At 37.4% G+C, this 20,757-nt stretch overlaps 2 protein-coding genes across 5 annotated transcripts in view; one reads left to right on the forward strand and one right to left on the reverse strand.

The window, feature by feature from the left end:
* The window catches only part of CACNA2D3 (calcium voltage-gated channel auxiliary subunit alpha2delta 3), a 382,402-nt gene that overhangs the window by 51,345 nt on the left and 310,300 nt on the right, over nt 1-20,757 (reverse strand). The gene's annotated exons all lie outside the window — the stretch shown is intronic.
* On the forward strand, nt 12,337-19,021 carry LRTM1 (leucine rich repeat transmembrane protein 1). Its single transcript, XM_026792421.2, has 3 exons — nt 12,337-12,470; nt 13,894-14,490; nt 17,711-19,021. Exons 1-3 carry the CDS (start codon nt 12,464-12,466, stop codon nt 18,145-18,147), a joined length of 1,041 nt encoding a protein of 346 aa, XP_026648222.2. The 5' UTR covers nt 12,337-12,463; the 3' UTR covers nt 18,148-19,021.

A 20,757-nucleotide genomic window follows, 5' to 3' on the forward strand; every position in this document is an offset into this window, starting at 1 on the left:
CAGGGGATTTGTGTCCTTACAAGGTCTATGAATCTATGGAATCTCATTAGTCAAACCAGGCTTGAGACACTGAAAGTGCAAACACTGACATTTTGTCAAACCACATCATTTGGAAATAAGTCTTGGATCTCTTATTTACTGAGTCATAACAACAAGAATAGTGATAATCTCTACAAACTGTTTGGGCTATCCTGTGATTAGCAAATTACTTTGAATTGCTGAAAATATGAGTCATGCTACTTGAAGTCAAATAATACATCAGAAGGACCCCATAATGAATAAAAATCTCCAGCCTTTCAACACCATATATGATTCATAAATGAAATGTTTACTGTAATGCTTCAGAATAGTTCTCATGGTTTTATTTTTCTAAGATCACTACTTTAACCATGTGGTGATAATCTACAGTTTTAGAAAAGGACAAAAATATTTATGTGTCCAAAAGACTAAATGTACATAAATGTGTTTGAAATTGAGTAGTAACATGCTGTTCTGCAGTTGCAAGTTCAAAGAAAATAACACTGGTGGATTTGCAACCTGATTTAGTGTCTTCTATGAACAATTTTAAAAAAAGAAAAAGACACAGATTTTAAACTTTTCCATGAAGAGTATTTGCAAAAGCAGATTTGCATGCCTGCTTTTTTAGTTTTTGGATCAAAAATATATTTTAATAAAATATATGTGTAGAAAATAACACAGTTGCACCTTGGTTCAGCAAAATAGGAGTTAGGATTAGAGCTGTAAACTGGCATTCTTGGAATCTCCTGAACTGGAGGTTTAAATCATGTCAGGAATAGAAAGCAATCTCAGACTAATAACACAGAGATTTTCCAGCATACCGAAATAGAAATTTTCTTCTCTTTCGTATTCTCCTACTTTTTATGTCTTAAATAAAAAGAAACACCATCTTTTAAGATGTGTTCAGTATATTACAAATGCCTCACTTGAAAGTCAGTTTCTAAAACTATGGATTAACACTGGCTGTAATCTGAACATTTTCATTTTTACTTAAATTTATTTCATAAGAACATTTTATTGCCGCAATTTTGAAACATGGCCAAGAAGTGCTACAGCAATGACCTGTATTGGGGAAATAAATATCCCCCTGTATTGGGGAAAATAATTTATCTTTTGCTCTATTTAATGTGTAGAAGTTCATGCCATCCAAGAAGCCAAGCAATCAGGGATGGAATGACAGCTGTCTATTTACTTTTCATACCAGATTTCAGGAAAAATAAGAAATCACCATCTTCAGAATTGCTACATAAGCCTGCCTAAGTGCCAGCAGAGATGGTTGCTTAGGGCTGATCTGGTGTATTTAGAGGTGCTTGCATATTGCTGAAAATTGGCCAACAGCTTATTTTCTTCATTAGAAAAAGATGAAATCACCTCTTCAAAGCCACAAAATACAAAGAGCAATATACTGACCAACTTATGACCAAATACAAAACTAATAAATGTTTTTAATTGATACATCAAGAAAAAACTCCAAATACGGCTTTTAAAAAATATTGAGACTGATAAAATTAGAAGGCACTGACACATTTTAAAAGTTTTTCATAAAATGTCAGCATTGCCCAAGACCTGTGTGCCAAGTCGTGATCATAAGTGAACTTCTCTGGGTGAGTTATTAACTCCTGGAAATAGTGTAAGTGCTGACATGACTTTCACAATAAAAGTACAACTGGACCATACTTCACATAAACTGCTATCCAGATGCTTCAACAAGTAGTCTATTATAATTTATATACTGATGATTAGCAGGATTTAGCTGTCAATACAGTCTTAAGGCATATTTTAGAAGTATAAATTGTGAGTTTTGAGGGAAATCAACATAATGGGCACCAAATGTAATCCTCTTTAATGTAATAGCTTTGAAATAAATCAGGAAGGTTTCTGAAAGGGAGATGTCTGATTATACATTAAACTAAGGATATATCATACAAAATAGCTTCTCTTGTTAATAAGTAGCCTGATGGGTGCAAATTCAGCTAGGGCTTTTGCCTGGAAGGTGTTGAGCACCAGGCTGATCCTGGTGGGCTTTTCAGAAGCACTTCTTTCACACTGCAATCAGTAAATGTTGGGCTATAATTCTGAAGTCTCTATCATATTCCTAGATATAGGAATATGATATATCATGATATACCATATATGATATATATACATTTAAATAACTTTGAAATACCACTTTCCAAAATGTAGACTTTTATAAATTACAAAGATTCTCTGTGAAGTTCTGCTGTAACACATTTACAGAACATAATTAATTTCCTAATTAAGGCCAATTCAATCAATGCTTTATTTTTCTGCTGTTTTATAAAAAGAGTTCTGGAGCATAATTTCCAGAATTACTAAATCATCTCAGCACATCTATAATGGAAGCAAACATTATCTTCTCCATTCTCTTACAGTACAGGGCTGCTATGCCCTACACTAAGGGAAAAGCCCTCCTTACTTTTAAAATAAAAGAAAATCAAAACCACACATTAGAGTTGAAGCAAATTATAACAACCTCCAATAAAGAATATTTAAACAGATTTAGTTTATATCCTTATATAGATTCTTGTCATAAAATGTCACAAATGGCTACAAAAGGCAAAAAGAGAAGGGTCTCACACAAGTTCACCCTGCTTCATTCTGTTTCAAAGTGCAGATAGAAAGCATCTGTAGGGATGGAAGGCTCTGACTCTTGCATGTGTCAGCTGCTTTTACACTGGGTTGACTTCACAACTAAGACTCCTTTAATTCAATGAGTTTAGATTGTAGTGCTGATCATGCTCATATCCACAAATCAGAATTTTAACTGAGTTTCCATGGAAACACTATATGTCCCTGTTTTCCTTTTAGACAAGGCTATGCCTGTTCAATGAGTTCACTGAGGACAACATGTTTTGTTTAAGTTACAATAACTGGAGCCAATACTTCCTAATTACATTACCAGAAGAAAATTTACAGCAAAGCTTCTACCATGGGAAACCATTCTTCAGCCCATCTCTGAAAACCAGGAAATACCAGCATTGCCATTGCTTAAAATGTGTTAACTGGTCTTCTATGTATAAAATAATCTCTTTTTTAAAAATGACAACATTGCTCATGATTTATGATATTCATATATAAGGAAATTATTGCATGGAATCTGAACTTCTGTGACAATTTCATCAGAGGACATCTGCCCATGAGAACAAGGTAGGTCCAGGGTCTGAAGCACTGAAAACTTAGGGCTGCTCCTGGTCTAAAGACACTCTATAAATAGGAATTAAAATCAAACATTCTATTCTTCAGAGCAATTTCCCCCCCATATTAGCCTAAAAAGAACTCGACAAACCCAAGTCTGACAGGTGCCATCATCTGTCCAAAAGGTGTAAAAATTTTTGACTCTTTGGTATATTTTCTTCACCATTTCATAATATTCTTATATAGACTATCAGAAAGGATGTGCTGTATTCACCCTTGCAGTTCAAATCCTGTGTAGATGGCAGTGTGATACATTTCCCTAAGATTTTAGGAGAAGAACCAGGTCCGAAGTCCTAATTCAGAATATTTAAAGAGATGCCTTAGCAAGAGTCCTGTGACAGTACAATGCAGAGGACAGTAGATAGACAGGGGTTTTTACTGTTTTAGTTTAAATCTGCGCTGTGATGAAACTGAAACACTGTCCTACATTATGAATTTCACCCAAGTTCTGTTTAGACAAAGTATTACAGAAAATCAAGCACTAGGTAACTTCCACTTCTTTCTCAAAACTTTTTCACACTTTCAATGTAACAAAGTCTGCAGAAGTTCTAAAACAGGTATCTCTTTACTCCAAATTTAAGAAAGCAACAATATGTAAAAGTATGACCAGTTGATGGCATATAGAAAAGCAGAGTGTGTTCACTTTCCAAGGAAAAGCCTGTACTACAATCGCTTGAAATACAAATATTCACTTAAGTGCCTGTGTTTGATCACACCTCCAAATCACCACAAATACAAATTACAGGCTGCTCTGCTCTTTCTCCTTTCTAACAGGTTCATAGAAAAGAAGATTGTAGCAGCAACTAATGAAAACCCTTCAAGATCTTAATAACACCAAAAATCTCAAGGTATGGAAATTATTATTTCACTAAAGTTAGGCACATGATGATAACTTCACCTTCTAAAGGCAGTGAGCCCACTCCTCCCACAGAGCACTTTGAGAAGGGAGAAGTCAGTAGTGCTGCTCTTTGAACTCACCTGCCCTAACTCTGCTGAAACACAGACACAGAGGAAATGGGCACTGTCATTTTGAAAAGGGAAAAAGATAAAAAGTCTCAGCCAAAATATGAGTAACCAAGATCAGCCCTGCCATTATATTCCAAAATAACAGACTGCAGAAGGAAATAAAAGCAAATAAAGATGAAAACACACCCTTTTTGCTTAAGACAGCTATAGCTTTATAGAGAGAGAAAGCTCAGTGAGGTTGGGTACTTTTGAGATCCCACCATAAATTAAAGAAGAGTAAAATAAAAGTGTTTTCAGGTTAAAAATCATTGTATTAAATGACAATATGTATTACACCTCTATACTTCAGCATCACCCAGTGTTGACACAGAAGTCAGATATAAACATGGAAGACAAAAAGATGAAATCAACATTTAAGTGTTGTCTGAACTTTGGGGCTAATAATATAATTTTATGCTGTACTTTAAAAAAATTTATCACAGACATTCCTGCTGTGGTCTTAATTTTGTTATCATCTCAACTAATTCATGGGCTTGAGAGAAAGTTCATCCTTCAGCACTTTAGGGGACAGTGAAACAGAAGCCATGGTGAAAAGCTTAACAATAACTTTGGGTAGTACAAACAAAAACGAGGCATAGCTCAGTTACAACTGTCAGGACTTCATAATTTATACCAAACCTAAAATATTTTCCTCTCTACTGTGCAGATAGCCTGTCAGCCATTTGGTATGATCCTCCTAAAAGATGTGTTAAAACTCAGTAAATAATTTTCCTTTTCACTAAATCAAGGAGAGACCATTATACAGTGGGCATACTTTATAAATTGTAATCAATATTGAAAAAAATTCTATTAATGAGCGGAGAAACCACAGAATGAGAATCTTTGGGAATTCTCAGCATGAAATCAGGAAGCCAAAACAGGACATGTAGCTACAACAAACATGATAATACAGAACAGGTAAAGAGTGTAAGAATAGTGAGAACATGATGTTCATTAATGATTTCAATCTTAAGTATCCCTTACTTGTCACTTGGTTATCCCCATCATATTGCTTCAATACTGCTCATATAAGCTGCATACCTACATATACAGGGTTTTATTGAAGTTTTTTTTTATATTTCATAGCTACACTTTTGGGGGCTGTTCTTTTTTGTTTATTTTTTTTTTCTTTTTTATTTAAATGTCTGTTGTTTAACTCCTGAATACATTTCCTCCCAGGGTATCTGAAATCTGTACTCATTGTCCCAGTGTTTCTCTCCCACATTACACTTTTAGAATCAAGTTCCATGACTTTTAAGAGTTATGTTTACGTCAGAGGGATCAAGAGGTTTAAATTTCAGTACCTATTAAATGAATTTAATTATCCAACCAGTTCCATTTGGATACACTGTTACTGTTCTTCACTAATCTATAACAGATTTTCCAGTATTGCAATTCTCATTAATAAAATGCCCTCTGAAAGAGTATTTTCCTTTTATTTTTTTAAACAAAAGTCTTCTCAGTAGACTATTTTACTGCTATTTTACAAATTCTAAACAGAAGCATCATTACCCTGTATACTAGCTAAGTTTCCCAGGGATTTATCCTGTCTGAAATCAGCAGAACTAACTAAACATGACTTGTGAGAAGTCCATCCATACACCTCACTTACCCTGTTACTTCATTTAAAACATTCTGTGGAGAAAAAAGGGTATTTTAAAAACATCCTTGGTGTTTAAAACCTGCTGACAGACTGAAAAGAAGAGGGTGAGGAAAGGATAACGGCATGCTATGGGATCTCTAGGATGTTTTCAGAGCTCTGCTGGTGCCTGCAGCTGCAGCAGTTCAAGCAGTAGGGATGGCAGAAGTGCAGAGAGAAAAAGGAAACTGGAACAGGAGCAATCTCTGCACTGTCTTGTAACATTTATCTGCTGTTGAAATGAGGAGCAGTGGCAGCAGGTAAAGGCATCTGCCTCATTCTGCTCACTGGAGCCACTTGGGAAAATTCCCAATATCCCTGCTGTGCTTGTGCGAGCAGCAAACAGGGACAGTGTGGGTGCTGCCCATGGATCCTGCCCAGAGCCCTGGGCCACAGCTGCTACACCCTGCAGAGGGACAGGCTGGGAACAGGGACCCTTTAAAGGAGCTGGTCCTCCCCACTTCACCTGCTGCAAGGTGAAATCCTGTCAGCAGTTACAGTTTCCTTTTCCCTTGCAGCAAAACATCATCAATGGAAATGTTCCATCCCAGCTTGAATCCAAAGCCACTGAGCACATCAGCCCTGATCCAATGGAACTCTTACATTTCACTGATGATTAAATCCACCAAAATTATGTATTTAATGCTTATCAGCTGCATAATTTTAATGTCAGTTTTTTTAGGACCTCACTAAATTAATGAAAAACAAAAAAAGCCTCCTGTGGATATTTCCAAAGTGTTGCAAGAATTAGAGAGGTTTAATTATTTGACTTTTTACTGCAGCAAATATCCTCCTCACTTCTGCAAGATTCTGTGTTCAAATGACTACTAGGGCAAAAAGAGTCCTGTGAGCCCATAAACACAGGAGTTCCCAAATTTAACAGTGAATTTTACGGAACTACTACAATTTGCCTTAAAAGCACAAAAGGAATCAATGAAGTATGAGTTCTCCTTTGTAGCACAATTGGTGAGCAGCAGCATAAGAAGCATTTACTGCACTTTAAAATATTTCTTCATACACTGTGAACATTTCAAAACCCTTTTACAGATGTTGTTCAAAAAATCCTTCCAATTCTTACAAGAGCTGCCCTAGTAAATCAACCACTCAGAATGCACAGGAGATTTATATCCTGGTATTAAGTTTGAGTTCAGGGTGAGCTGTGATCATGAACAGAATTCTCATTAAATATAAAAAGGAAACAAAACCACTAAGTAAATGTTTTGAAAAAATTTGATGAAGAATAAGCTATCTAGAAAAATAGCAAGTGATCTTGCTATTGTTTTAGAGACGACAAAAAGTGTCTAAAATGTCAAGGTGAAACAAATAGTACACCTGTATTCATTTTTGCATGTGTTTATTTCTAGCCAGTTTTATTTCTTTCATTTTTCTTAGCTTGATGTCAAGCAATCTTATTTTCTATTTGCAGTAATGGCACAGCGAGTTCATTAATTTACTTTTACTGGAGATACATTCTATCTATGGATGCTCAGCATGTATAACAGGTGGTTGACATTAGTCGGGAAATGATTGAAAATTGAATCTGCACCCCCTGCTGCTATTTGTGATGGAACAAATACTCTGCTGACACTTAATCTGCCTCTTGCTGCAACTTCATCTAACTTGCAATTAAGGTAAAGAGGCCCAGCATCTTTATTCCCTGTGCTTCTCATTCTGAAGGCCTTGTATCCATCCTGGTCATTTTTCTACCTACCAAAGCACACTTAAGGCTGGTGTTCCAACATTTTCCAACTAAGTCCTTCTCGCCTTCATATATTTCTTCTAATTTAGTTACAGAAAAAAGTACAAGCCATATTAATTTCTAAGGGCGTGATATTAGAGTAATAAAACCACAAGAAATCAAGGATTGCACTACTTAGAAGAGGGGACGGGGAAAGGGAAAGGGGGAAGGGACAGGGGAAGGGGAAAGGGGACAAGAAAAATCTGCAGATAAAGGACTGACCCAAGCAGTTGTTCATAGGTTGTTAACAGACCTGGTAACAAAGACCTGGATATGAATATTGAAAGATTTTTCCAGTCCAGATGAGAAGAGCAATGTGAGGAACACCAGAGTTCTGACCTAGGCAGAGAAGTTGCTCAGCCTGGCTGTCCCTGGTGCCCAGGACACAGCAGCTCCCTGCCCCTGCCAGGCTCCCAGCCACCCCATCCCCAGCTGGAACGCAGAATGTTCCAGTTCATCTCGTCCACTACTGCATCTCAAACTCTGGCCTCTCCTAGAGGTGTCAGAGGAAGGTGTAAAAATTCCCATAAATAATAATTATGGAAAAAAACTGCCCACAGGGAAAGGTTTTTCTCCATAAGTTGTGTCATTAGTGGTTGATTAAAGCCCTCAAGAGTGAAAGTTTATATCCCTTCTAAATTATTTTTTTTTCCCCCATGAGGTAACTATGGCTCAAGATTATATATGAATCCTACCAATCTTCTGGCCCAAGGATAACTTTCAACAATGCATTTCATAGATTAATTACTCACTGAATAAACAAGTACCAGATGTATCTAAGTAAGGCAAAACAAGCCACTGGAAAGGAAAAAATTGGGCTCTTCCCCTGTACAAAATCACAACTCTCTGCCTGGTTTCTTGTTTCTAGAGCTGCACAGCATTTCTTCCCACCTGAAAGGGACACAATCAAATAACAGCAAACCCAAACAGTTCAGACACAAAGAAATCATGGTGTCTCCTTATGCTGTGTCATAACCAGCATTTGACAGTATTAAATTCTAACTGATATTCCTCCCCTCTTATTCTGAAGAACAAAGGATGTCTGAAGAAACCCAAAAGCCCACCTCTCTAGTAAATATGGCCTGATTTTTAAGGTATAAATCTTCCTTGAGCCAAATTCAGTTTGTATCCATTGGCTTATACTTTTGTTGTAAAAAGCAAGCAGAAATAGGATCCAGGGCCTTCCTCTAAGTTTTGTCAACTTTTGAAAACCTAGTACTCTGCCAGGAAATATTTGAGAGAGTCCTGAGCTCTCAGAGTACAAGGAATGCTCTTGTAGAAAAAAAAGCACGAAGAACTGCCAGGTCTCTTCTGCCCTGTCACCTTTGCATGTTGTTCTGCCTCATGGAAAAGGGCACAACCTCTCTCCATCACGCACTACTGTATTTTTTCAAATGCCAGTCAAAGGGGAAGAATTTTAACAATAAAGCTATGGGCTGCTTTACCAACAAATACAAATTTTTTTCTTCATCCTGAACCAAAATGAAGAGGGGTTTGCATTTACCAAAGTTTCATTTAGGGTCATAAGCAAGAGCTTAGCTGTTTTACCAATCTGAGACACACATTAGTAAAGAGAAAGCACATGCCATTTCCCTGAAAGTATCTCAGTTTTAATTCCTTCCCACTCAAAAGCATAAGGAAAATAAATCTAATAAAGGCTATGTATAGGAATTGTCTGCTGTGGTCTTGGGAACATTTTTTAATATAATTGTGTCTGCCTGGACTCAATATACAATGCAATGGAATCCAAATCCTGTAACTTTTAAATATCTGAAATATTTAAATTGTTTCCTTTCTGCTAGAGTCCTTTCTGCTAGAGTTTAATTAACATAATGCTCTTCTGTAAAAGAGATGATTCTTACACATAGAACTCCCTTAAAGCAGATGGCAGTAATTGCTGCAACAAAGAGTTTGCTGGCAAAGCAGAGACGGAGCTGCCCCTCAGCCAGCAGGATCAGATATTAGCTCATGGGGCTTGCCTGCTCTCTGCAATGGGAAACATACCTTGCTGCAACAAGGCACAGGCTAATTTAAGAGGCTGCAATAACAGTTGCTGTACCACATCAGACAACTGAAAAGAATCCTGCTGGTGGTTCAAAAGGCCAGAAGTAAGAGTAGGTTTCATGGTTATCCTGTTTCTGGCAAATCTCTACCTGTGACACGACTATAATTTTCACCACATCAGACTTCTCTGTCACAACCGAATTTTTATTCCTAATAAATGGGAATAGGACATGGATTATAGGTTGGGGAACTTCTGTTTACAAAACATGTTCATTCAGAGTTCTCAATATAAGGAAAAAATACCCACATCTGCATGAAAAGCAAATTGACAGATTTAATAATATGTTTCCAAATCTGAACCCAGCATGAAGATTTTTTAAAAAGTAGTAACTTCTTATACCATGATTCCAAGTAAATAAAACAACCTCTGCATTATTGCTGGAACTGAACCTCCCACAGGGCTTAACTTTCTGTGACCTTGTCCTGTGAACATCTCTGTAATATGGTGCATACTAAAAATAATACAATTATAGTTGCAAAGACTTACCTAAAATAGGAAAGCAGTTAAGAGACATTCTTTAAGCCCACTGTTACATGAAATGAACTGCAGTGGGAGCTTGAATACCCATCTGGTCAGCAAATATTAGTTAAGATGGAAAATAACTTAAAAAAGAAACCCTTACAATTCATAAGCTAAATAAAATTATAGATTCCAAAAAGAATTTAAAAGCATCTTATCACACAAAAAACCAATAATATAATAGCTGTTACCTCCTGCAAGGTTTATCAAAGATCATGAAAAGAGCTGCCACTAATACAAGGGACGAGTTAATGTAAGGAGAATGAGATGTTATCTCAAGAAAAAACTACCTGACCTAACTTTATTCTCTGTAAGAGTATCCATAGCTAACATGGGTATAACTTCTAAGGAAGATGCTATTTTATAACACACCTTTTTGCATTTAACTGTGTCTTCACTAAAACGACTCACAGGTATTTTTTTAAGACAGGTCCTAGAAATAGCAAACAAATGTATCATGCTGCAAAAGTTAAAAAAGCTTTTTGCATTAACTGGACATTAATCTAAAGTACAGTACACTTGATCTTTAAGCTTCTCTCCCTTTTTTGTGAAGTTGGGGTTAACCAGCATGACTGTGGTACAGGTTATCTACATCTGTAGTGTTCCCCCACAGTAAATCCCAGGCTTCACCCCACATCAGGACAAGGTGCCATCCATCAAGAATGTGAAATATATTAAGATCTGCTACTCACAGCAGGAATCCTGGGATCCTCAAGATGAACAATCATGTTTACTTTACAGAATGAGGATTTTCCTACGTTCTCCTTCACTGTTCCCATGTACCCACTGCTCCTTTGGGTATCTTGGTGTCAGAAACAAGTGACCAAGGCACAGGACACTGAGAGGGACAGCCCTGCCCCTGAGCCAGGGGGACACAGAGCTCAGCACAGGCTTTGGGAAACCAAAAGGCACCCATGGAAAGATAGGGTTGCTCTCTTCACTAGGGAGGGACACAAGCTGCTCCAAACTCTCACTGAATGCAAGAAAAAAGTTATTGATTCTGAGTAACACATTGGAGAACCTTCCCTAGAAAAGTGATAGAATCTGCTACTGAAAATATGCAAGTCTCAACTTGACAGGATCCTGGATAACTTCTGGTAAAGACCCTGATTTCAACACCAGTTTGGACCTTATGATTTTTCTAGTACTCCTTCTTGATAATTGCCTACATCATATAAATTTTGACCTGGAAAGTGAGCTTTATGTGATCTTTTCAAAAGCATCTAAAAGCAGAATTTGTACCCAAGAAATCTGGATTATAGTTCTGAAATGTTTCGATTGCACAGCTTCCCTCTCCATAGGACAAGCTCATAGATGGAGTGATCATATGGCCTGGAAAGACTCAATTATACACGAGATCTCTCATGCCTTTCAACACCTCTGAGTTCCATCACAGTCACAAGTCATTAATCCTTTTATTGCTGTAGATGGCACAGTATGAGTTCTACTGAAGAAATAACAAAGAAACAAGCCAAGGCACCACACATAAAGTACAATTTTAATATCATCTGCTACGTCTTTCCAATATCTTTCAAAATAAATTAATTTGTTCAATATTCATGGTGACTATACCAGGATGTGTGCCATTTTTATGGAAGGAGCCACTGGTCCTGCATTCCCAAGCCATAAAATCCTGTCAGCACAACTAATGGATGTCAGATGAATAAGCTTAAAAGAGCAAACAAGGGCACTGTCAAAACCATGTCATCAACCCACAGGACTATTTGTAGTGATATTATACACTCCACTGGCTCCAGTCACAGCCCAGGATAATGAAAATCCATGTTCAGATCTTGCAAAAATTGACACAGCCTGGCTAATAACCCACCAGAATTCAGAATCCATAGTGGATATTAAAAAGCCAGCTTTATATTTTGTGCTTTGCTTTAGATGGAGATTAAAAAAATTGAAGAGGTGAGCTTATCAGGTCATTATTTGTACATTACAGCTGTTCAGTCAGAGCTGGACAGACACTGCTTGCATGGCTTGTTGTCTGATTAAGAGGCAGAATAAGTCTCTGAGAGCCATAAAGGGGGGAGAGGGGAGAATGTGATTAAGGAAAAAACCAAAGGCTGATAGAGTAATTGAGTAGAAATAGCTGCTCTTCTACACAAGTCATAGACACCACCTAAAACATCCTCAAGGAAGGAAACTGGATGAGCACATTACAGAGTTGAAGTGGGAATCAGAGCAGTGTCTGTCACTGTTCAACATCAGAAACCTGGACTGAATCTTCCACCAGGGGAAGAACAAGCAGAGCAGAATGAAAGGTGAGATCCTGAAGCATTCAGATTAATAATGCAATTTTTCTGTTTGCAAAGCATTTCCTTGCCAAGCAAGAGTTTATTTTACCTCTACCTTGGAAGCCGTGTTTCTGAAGCCAGCTCTGGCAGAACAGTGTAATGAACTGAAAGTATTGTTTACCTTGCATGCAGGAATGCTGGATTCTTTCAACTGAATTTCATGATGCAGAATTCAGTATTGGAGAAGATTATGCGCAATTTTAATATAAATATTTCATTTCTGAGAGAAAATTAATGAATAATTTGTTCCTTAAACTATAGGCTCAAAATACATCTTTCATTTATATATCTACCATATTTCTTACTAGAATCATACATTATTTGATCAATATGGTATTCCCTGTTAGTAATTCACATTTGATCTCTGTAAGTCAATAATCAGCAATTACTTTATTTTCAAAAGGTTTCAAGTAGCAACTAACTAAAATGTTTTCATTTTGAAACAGTAAATGGTAAAAATTATTTTAAGCATCCCAAAAACAATGTTAGAAAAGGATTCATCATTCTAACTTTCTTTAATCAAAGAAAATCTAATTATTCTATACTGAGTTTTTTAATGTTTCATTATATGCATACAAGCATAGCTTTAAGTACCCTGTTTTCAAATATAAGATCATTAGCAAGACATAAAAGGGATTTTTTTTTTCAGTTAAAACCTCCTGAACATCAGGGAGTAGCAGATAATTATAAATATGAATATTGCTAAGTACTCCTCTCAACTAATTTATATTTTGAGAAGCTTATTGACAAATGTCTGGTGACAGTGTAGAAACCTGTATCAATGGGAAGTACAGGGGCATTCAGAGAAAGGAATTAAAGCAAAAAGAATAAATGGATATTTTAAAGGAGAAACTTAGAGAATCTGAATTGCTGAAAAAGTACTGCTAATAGTTTTTATAGCTATGACTTTGAAGCTTGTAATTCTTTTAATGGTTCACCGACTCAATTCATCCAGGCAGTGATATTAGTAAAAGCAATGAAAAATAGAAGTTCTGCTTGTAATTCTTCTGACAAAGATGTCTTAATGTTGTTACTACCACAGAAAGAGAGACATTTCAATTTAATAGTTTTAAAAGAAACTGTCACATTCCCTTCAAACATCACTGCTCTGCTGATGGCAAACCCTCTTGAAAAGCCTTTGTACTTAAGAAGAAACCATGGGAAGTACTTCATTTTAAGATCATGGTAGCATTATCTTCATTCTGCATTATAGAAGTACTTCAACACTATCTGTAATTTACTTATGTATTGTAAAAGAAATGCACTCTGTGCTATCTACATTATTATTTATTGTGGAACTGTATACCTTCTGGCTGTGTTTATGGCCTGTGTATTGCCTAAAGACAAACATTTTAAACTAATTTCAAATCATCTTTCACTTGTGATACAGGTAACTGGCTTTTGATTTGGAGTGTCACCTTGTTGGCACACACAGCTCACAGCTGCCCTGAAAAATGCCTCTGCCACAAAGCCTCAAAGACTGCAGACTGCAAGAACAGAGGATTTACTGAAATTCCTGCCCGTTTACCCCCTGAAATTCAGATACTACAGTTGCAGAACAACCGTATCTGGAGAATCAACCAAAACGCATTCACTGCAACGCCGTTACTCAAAATCTTGGACTTGTCTAATAATTCTATCTCAAGTGTGGCACTTGGTGCTTTCCAAAAACTGAGGTATCTGCAGGTTTTAAACCTAACCAGAAATTTGATTCACTATATAGAAAACAAGACTTTCAGTTTCCTCCCACACCTAAAGGAACTGGACTTGTCATCCAACAGCATTATTCGATTGCCTGAGACATTTGGAAACAGCACAGGGAATATAACATTGCTCTCTGTGAAGCATAACAAACTTCAGAAAATGGAAAGAATTCTGTTGGAGTCACTTCCAAACCTGAAAGTGGTTCTCTTCAAAGATAATCCCTGGCAATGCAATTGTAATATCTTTGGCATGAAACTGTGGCTGGAGAGTTTTCTATACAGAGGTAAGGAATTTTTTTCATTACATAGAGTGTACATGAGAACATTTGAGCACAATCTAACTGATCTTCACTTCTATGAAATTTTAATTTAATTAAAAATTTACCCCACACTGTAGGTCACTTCCTCAAATAAACACTCTAAGCTATATTCTCATGCATAGGTCAGAATGCTTTTGTAAATACAGGTGGCAAGCTAGAATCAGAGAGGGACTTTGTATTAGTGCCCAGAGAAAAATCAAGGATGTACACATACCCCTAGAGCAGGCACAGGTGTGTTCTGTAGTGTGTCAATTCAGATACAGACATTTCTAAATACAAAACAAGTAGACTTGTGCACATGCACTTGTTTTAATTCTACCAAAATATTTTTGCTGGAAAACAACCTACTGTTTTAAGGCTGTTTACCTGTTGCATGATGGCAAACATCAAGATAGATATCAGTACTGAGCAAACTTTAGAGAACCCAGGATTCTACTTTTTCTATCAATTATGACTTAGTGGTTCTTTAATGTTTTATGAATACCTAGTATCACTTCCTAATTTGTTGTTAACCAGAAGAGGAACTCAATTCACTGGCAATTTCCTGACAGAAATGTGCCAAGGCATCACACAGGGAAAAGTGAAGTTTATAAATAGTAGTGGCAGTATTTTGGTCACACCTGCTTTTAAATAGATTCATGAGTTATGCTGTGAAAAAGATAACATGATTTAATTCTAACGGAATTATGTGTAAGAAGAAATTAATTTATTTCTCCTAGGAGGTATGTTCAGTCTGAGAATTCAGAACAGCAGGGCAATTTTCTTTTTTCTAAATCAGGCTTTGATGTTTGCATGTGCCCAAAGCTCTGATTGCCTGTCTCTGTACCAGAGTGGTGTGGAGCCTGTTGCAGCACAGGAGATGTGGAGGAGGCCCCTGTGGCTAAAACTGAGGGATTGCCTTTTGCAGGGACCAGAGCTCTGCAGGCCAGCTGGAAACACATCCTGGCCTTGCAGGGACACAATTACTACAGCAATGGTCTTCCAGTGAGGTAATTTTTAGAAAAGACAAAAGGCTAAATTCCTCTCAGCAATAAAATCTGCATATTTTGAATAGATAAAATATTACTTTATCACAGGGCTTTAGTCTATTATGCTGGAAATTCAGCAGGGATTGACTTCTATGTGCAGAAGAATGAAATGATCCAAGATAAATGCATCAGATTATCTTAATTACTCTGCCAGCAGTATAAATATCATCATTTATTTCAAAAAACAATGTTGTCTAGAAATTCAATGATGTTCTTCCATCTTTCTGAACACTGTACAGATTAATTAAATGAAGTGACATGGAACTTACCAATTAATTTTAGCAACAAGCTTTAAGAGAAGCCCAAGTGTTATGTTCTCTTCTGTGTTTGTATTTCCCTAAAATTATTTGTCTGAATCACATAAAGAAAAATTAGTTACATTACACAATAACATTTCCCACTACTTATATGACACTCATGGGATGAAACTTCACAGGGGCTCTGCAGATATTTCTTGTATGCCATAACAAAGCAACGTAAGTCCAGAATATTTGAGTATTTTTTAGCTAAATCCATCCTGGGCAATTGACATTTCATGCATACTCACAGGAAATTATAGAGAATGCTTGAGTTCAGGAGGAACACCAGGGTTCTATTCCAAGCGCACATATTTAGTTACTTAAAACCATGAAAGGATAAGAGTTGAAGGATTTGGAGGTTTTATCTTTATCCATATTCAATCTAACACATTGAAGATGTCTGGAGCCATGCTTTGGGTTTCACCATTAAAGACCAAGAGACCTGCTATGCTCAAATCTGTCCTGGAATATCAACATTATTTGGGGAGTAGTCTCCAGATTTCAGTTTGGCTCCATCTGTGTTCACTACTCTCTCAAAGTCTTTTCAGGATGAAAATTTCTGTGCTTGGCTTTAACTGAAAGGTGAATTATTTTGGACAGAGAAGAGAAAGTAATTTCAGTTGATTTGATTAGTTAATTTTTAAAACTATGTCAACATTGATTTTGGCGTTGTGGACTCCTTGACACACCACACCCCTAAAGCCCTGTGCTGTGACTGGGCTACATATGGTGTATTCTCTACACACTGAGGAACAAGCATGTGATTTACCAGGACTGTGGATTCCTAATTCTCTCCCCATTGTACTAACAACCTCCTTGGGGAAGCTGGCTTAAACAATCATCAAATTTAGCATTTGAGCAGGGTAAGAGATTGATTAAACTCAACTCCTTTATATCTGTGTGTATTTTCTTACCACAAGTCTTGCTTCAAAAAAATCCCTCATGAGTAAATAAAACTTAGTGAACTTTCTCTTTGCCCTGTTACAGTTAACACATGATGTCAGAACAATGACAATTTCATGCAATATTTCAATGAAGTGCAAAATCTTTTCTAAATACCTTGTTTCCATTTCGCACCATAAAAATTAGCAGTGGTCAGAAGTCGAACAAACTGAATTTGCAGTTACCTCTTTATCTATGACAGTTCTTATTTTTCTACCACTATGGGGTTTTTTACACTTACATCCATGAAAACACAGATAACCTAATTCCTGATGACCTGCTTCTTGAAAGCACTCTCTTATGTGAGTTTTCAAGTGTAATAATCTCATCACTGACCTAATTGAACAAAAGCCTTTAAAACATACTATAAGTCTTAAAAAGCAGGAAGTTGAAACTGATGATAAATTTACATTAAGGTTCATGTTAATTTTACATTAAGGTGATTCAGCAGCTGTCAACTGTAACCTCATTTCCCTCCACAGAGAAAAGCAAGGCACAATTCTTCCCAAGAATATTTTTTCTGGGTTTCACATTCTCTGAACCTCAGAGAAAGGAAAAAAGAATTCTTGTCATTTGCTCTGCCTGTGTTTGTGCAGAGTAGAATGCAACATGGAGACTGTTTACCGAAAGTGATGGCATTTTGTTTCCTTGATGTTTTGTTTTTCTATCAGGGTCAAGTGTGCGTGTATATCGAGACTGTTGGCCGACAGTCACAAGATTCTGTGCAGTTGTGTGCAGAGTTGAGTACTTGGCAGATTCAGTTTAGATGTAATGTAACACAGTATAATACAGTAATTAATTAGCCTTTTGATAAGATGGGGTCGTCCTCATCTTGCGGGGAGGAGAGGGCTATCCTGATTCGATAGTCAAATATCGAGACCATTGTTTGTTCGAGACCATTGTTTGTTGTTTCAGGAGGAATCAGCGATGGCATCATCTGCTCAGCGCCAGGCGTTCGGAAGGGGAAGGATCTCCTGAAGGTTCCCTATGAGCTCTTTGGGGCCTGTGCTCTGAGGGCAGCCCCGGTGCCACCAGCCAGCAGCCATCAGTGGCCCAGTTCGGAGCAGCGGGCCTGGCCCAAGCACGGCCCTCACGGCGAGCCGGGCGATGGTGGCCGCGGCGGCTGCGAGCCCAAGGCCCGGCCCAGGCCTGTCAGCCTGCGGCACGCCATCGCCACCGTGGTGATCACGGGCGTGGTGTGCGGCGTGGTGTGCCTCATGATGCTGGCAGCCGCCGTCTATGGCTGTGCCTACGCCGCCATCACCGCCCGGTACCACAAGGAGCACCTGGGCCCTGTCAGGCAGCACGGGACGCCTGAGGAGAAAGAGCCCTTTGAGAGCTCCATGGCTTGAGGTGCCTCTGTCTGTGGATGATCGAAAATAAAGGCCTCACTGCAGTTGAAAAGCCTGGAATCTCAATAGCATTGTTTTAATACTAATTACTGGGGTTATTTTCTATCTTTTTTTTTGTTCTCATACTTTTAAAAAATGTAAATATATATATTGTTTGGAGTATCCACTAAGACTTCATATAGAACAACAGAATGTGTTTACTTTTGTGTGTATATTCCAAAGTCACTATTTAGGGCTGAGTGTTTGAGATCACAAAATATTAATATAGCAAGATTAAAGTATTTCACCATCCTTTTCTAACTCTTGATGCAGTATTATACCAAAACATGACCTATGATACACATACAGTCAGTGGCTGACAGGAGTGATGCTCTGCAAAGAAACACAGAAAATACCCATTTAACTTAGTTCAATTAGTTACATTTGTACTATCTTAGAGAGTACAAATTACTATTTGTACTCTCTAAGTACAAGATGTATACAACTGAAAAGTAGTTTTCAAACCTGCTACTCTGTGCACTGCCACTGATAACAGAAATGTGTTAAAAGCATTTCCAAAAATGTTTTCAACTTTCCAGTTTGCCCCAGAAAGCAGCAAATAAACCTTACACTCATTTCCTAACTCAGAAAATAGGAAGCACCTTGTTAACTATTACATATAATTTTTTAATTACTTAGTAGGGAAGAAAGAAGAGAGCTGGGAAAATGCTGAAGGAAGAAATGCTAAAAGAAGTGCTTTGGATACAAGCCCCAAAAGGAGTAGACAGAGCATACCTGAAGACACTGCCTGATATCCTGCTGGCTTACAAGCTTGCTACAGATTTTTCTGAAGCCATTTATTCCCAAATCCTCATACAAGTGCTCCATTTTGCAAATGCCATGCTGCAGATGCAGCTCCCACCACAGTGCTGCCCTTCAGCAGGAGGATAATGTAGCTGCATGTTTACACGTCCTCCCTCTCAGAGGGAACATTCAGCTGGATTCGCTCAAGGCTCCATCCTTGCTCTCTGCCGAGCTCTTTTGCCATCAGAGGAAATCAGAGCCAAAACTATTTGAATATCACAAGGTTAGAATTCCACAAATATTTTGTGTGTGCAGAGGTAGTTATTTTAATGGTTCTTAGAAATTATTTTAAGGCAATCAAGAGAGATCAGGAACTCCATTCACCTTTTCCAATACTGGATAAAATACATTTTAGGCTATTTGTGACAGACATCTCAAGCATCCCCTAACTGTCCTCAGTGACAGGCATAAAGAGCTGTCCAGGTAGCCAATGCAGAAATCAGCATTTTTTATAGTATGGAGGAAAAAGGCCATGGAACAATCTGCAATAAGGGCAAGGGGAAGCTGTGTTGTGGCATTTGGAAATCTGCCCTCTTCTTCCAACAGACAGATTCTGAGACCAAGCTCTGTAGCTGTCGCAGGAACAGCCTCGACTGAGTAATGGGCTCTGTGGCAGAAGTCATGTAACCCTTGCTCTTATCTACTTTGTAATAATTGCAACCTAAATATTAAAGCTCATTCCTACATCTGCGTTACTTTCATGTCCAGAGAAAATTAAGTATCTCAGTCTTAATCTAAATCTAGCAGATATTGAAAACAATCAATTACTGTCTGTCATTTCTTTCCTTTTTTTTTTTTGACTGCTAAGTACTTCATATCATTATTAGGCTGTGTTCAGTCTTCTCTGCCCTGAACTAAATAAACTGAGCCGCTTCAAATTTTTCCTGCAAGATCACATTCTCCTTTTTTTAACTCCTACATTCCCTAGAGCATTGTCAGCTCTTTTACATTTTGTTTAAAATGTGCTACCCTAGACTGGGAACATTGCTTCAGCTGAGGCATCATCAGCACAACATTTTTAGAATATTTATATTTTTTACAATATCCTAATATGTAGAATATTTGTATTAAGGCTCTTTAATCTGATCTCTTGATGTTTACTTTTTTTTTCTTGTAAATATTTGGTAAAGCTTAACGAATAATCTATTCTACTTTCAGAACTAAGTCATTTAAATATGTAAATCTACATTTTTTTTTACTCTTTTATCCATTTACTGTCACAGCAATTTGCAAAGCAAAACACAGTTTTTCAGATACAGAAGACAGAAATAAGACAGGATTGGATCTCATTGCCCATTGGCCCAAAAATGAGTTTGGGGCCATGCCAAATCACTGTTTTTCCACAGTGACAACCTAAAATGAGCACAGTTGTACTCAAAGTGTAGATCCTGAGATGAAAGCTAATAAACTTCCAACTCCAGAGAGATTTCACCCTCAGTGTTTCTAACAGGCTCAGACACAGCAGCACAGCTTCCATCACAAATCACTTCACACTTCTGATATTTTCAAGCAAAAGAAAAGCAAGAACTGACTTGAAATTTCCTAGCCAAGAACAGGAACATTTTTCCAGTCCTTAAAAAGCCAGATCTAGCACCAAAAACCTTTCACACTTTCCTCATTGTATCATCATTCATATATTAAAAAAAAGAAAAAAGAAGAAGGAAAAAAGAAAATGAGGGAGAGTCAATGAAAGGCACAACGACATTTAAAGAAACTCATTCTGAGTCACACTGAAGATGCTTTGGGGATTTTCATGCACACACAAGG

This window comes from Zonotrichia albicollis, chromosome 12 (genome assembly GCF_047830755.1).
Source record: "Zonotrichia albicollis isolate bZonAlb1 chromosome 12, bZonAlb1.hap1, whole genome shotgun sequence".
NCBI classification, from domain to species: domain Eukaryota; kingdom Metazoa; phylum Chordata; class Aves; order Passeriformes; family Passerellidae; genus Zonotrichia; species Zonotrichia albicollis.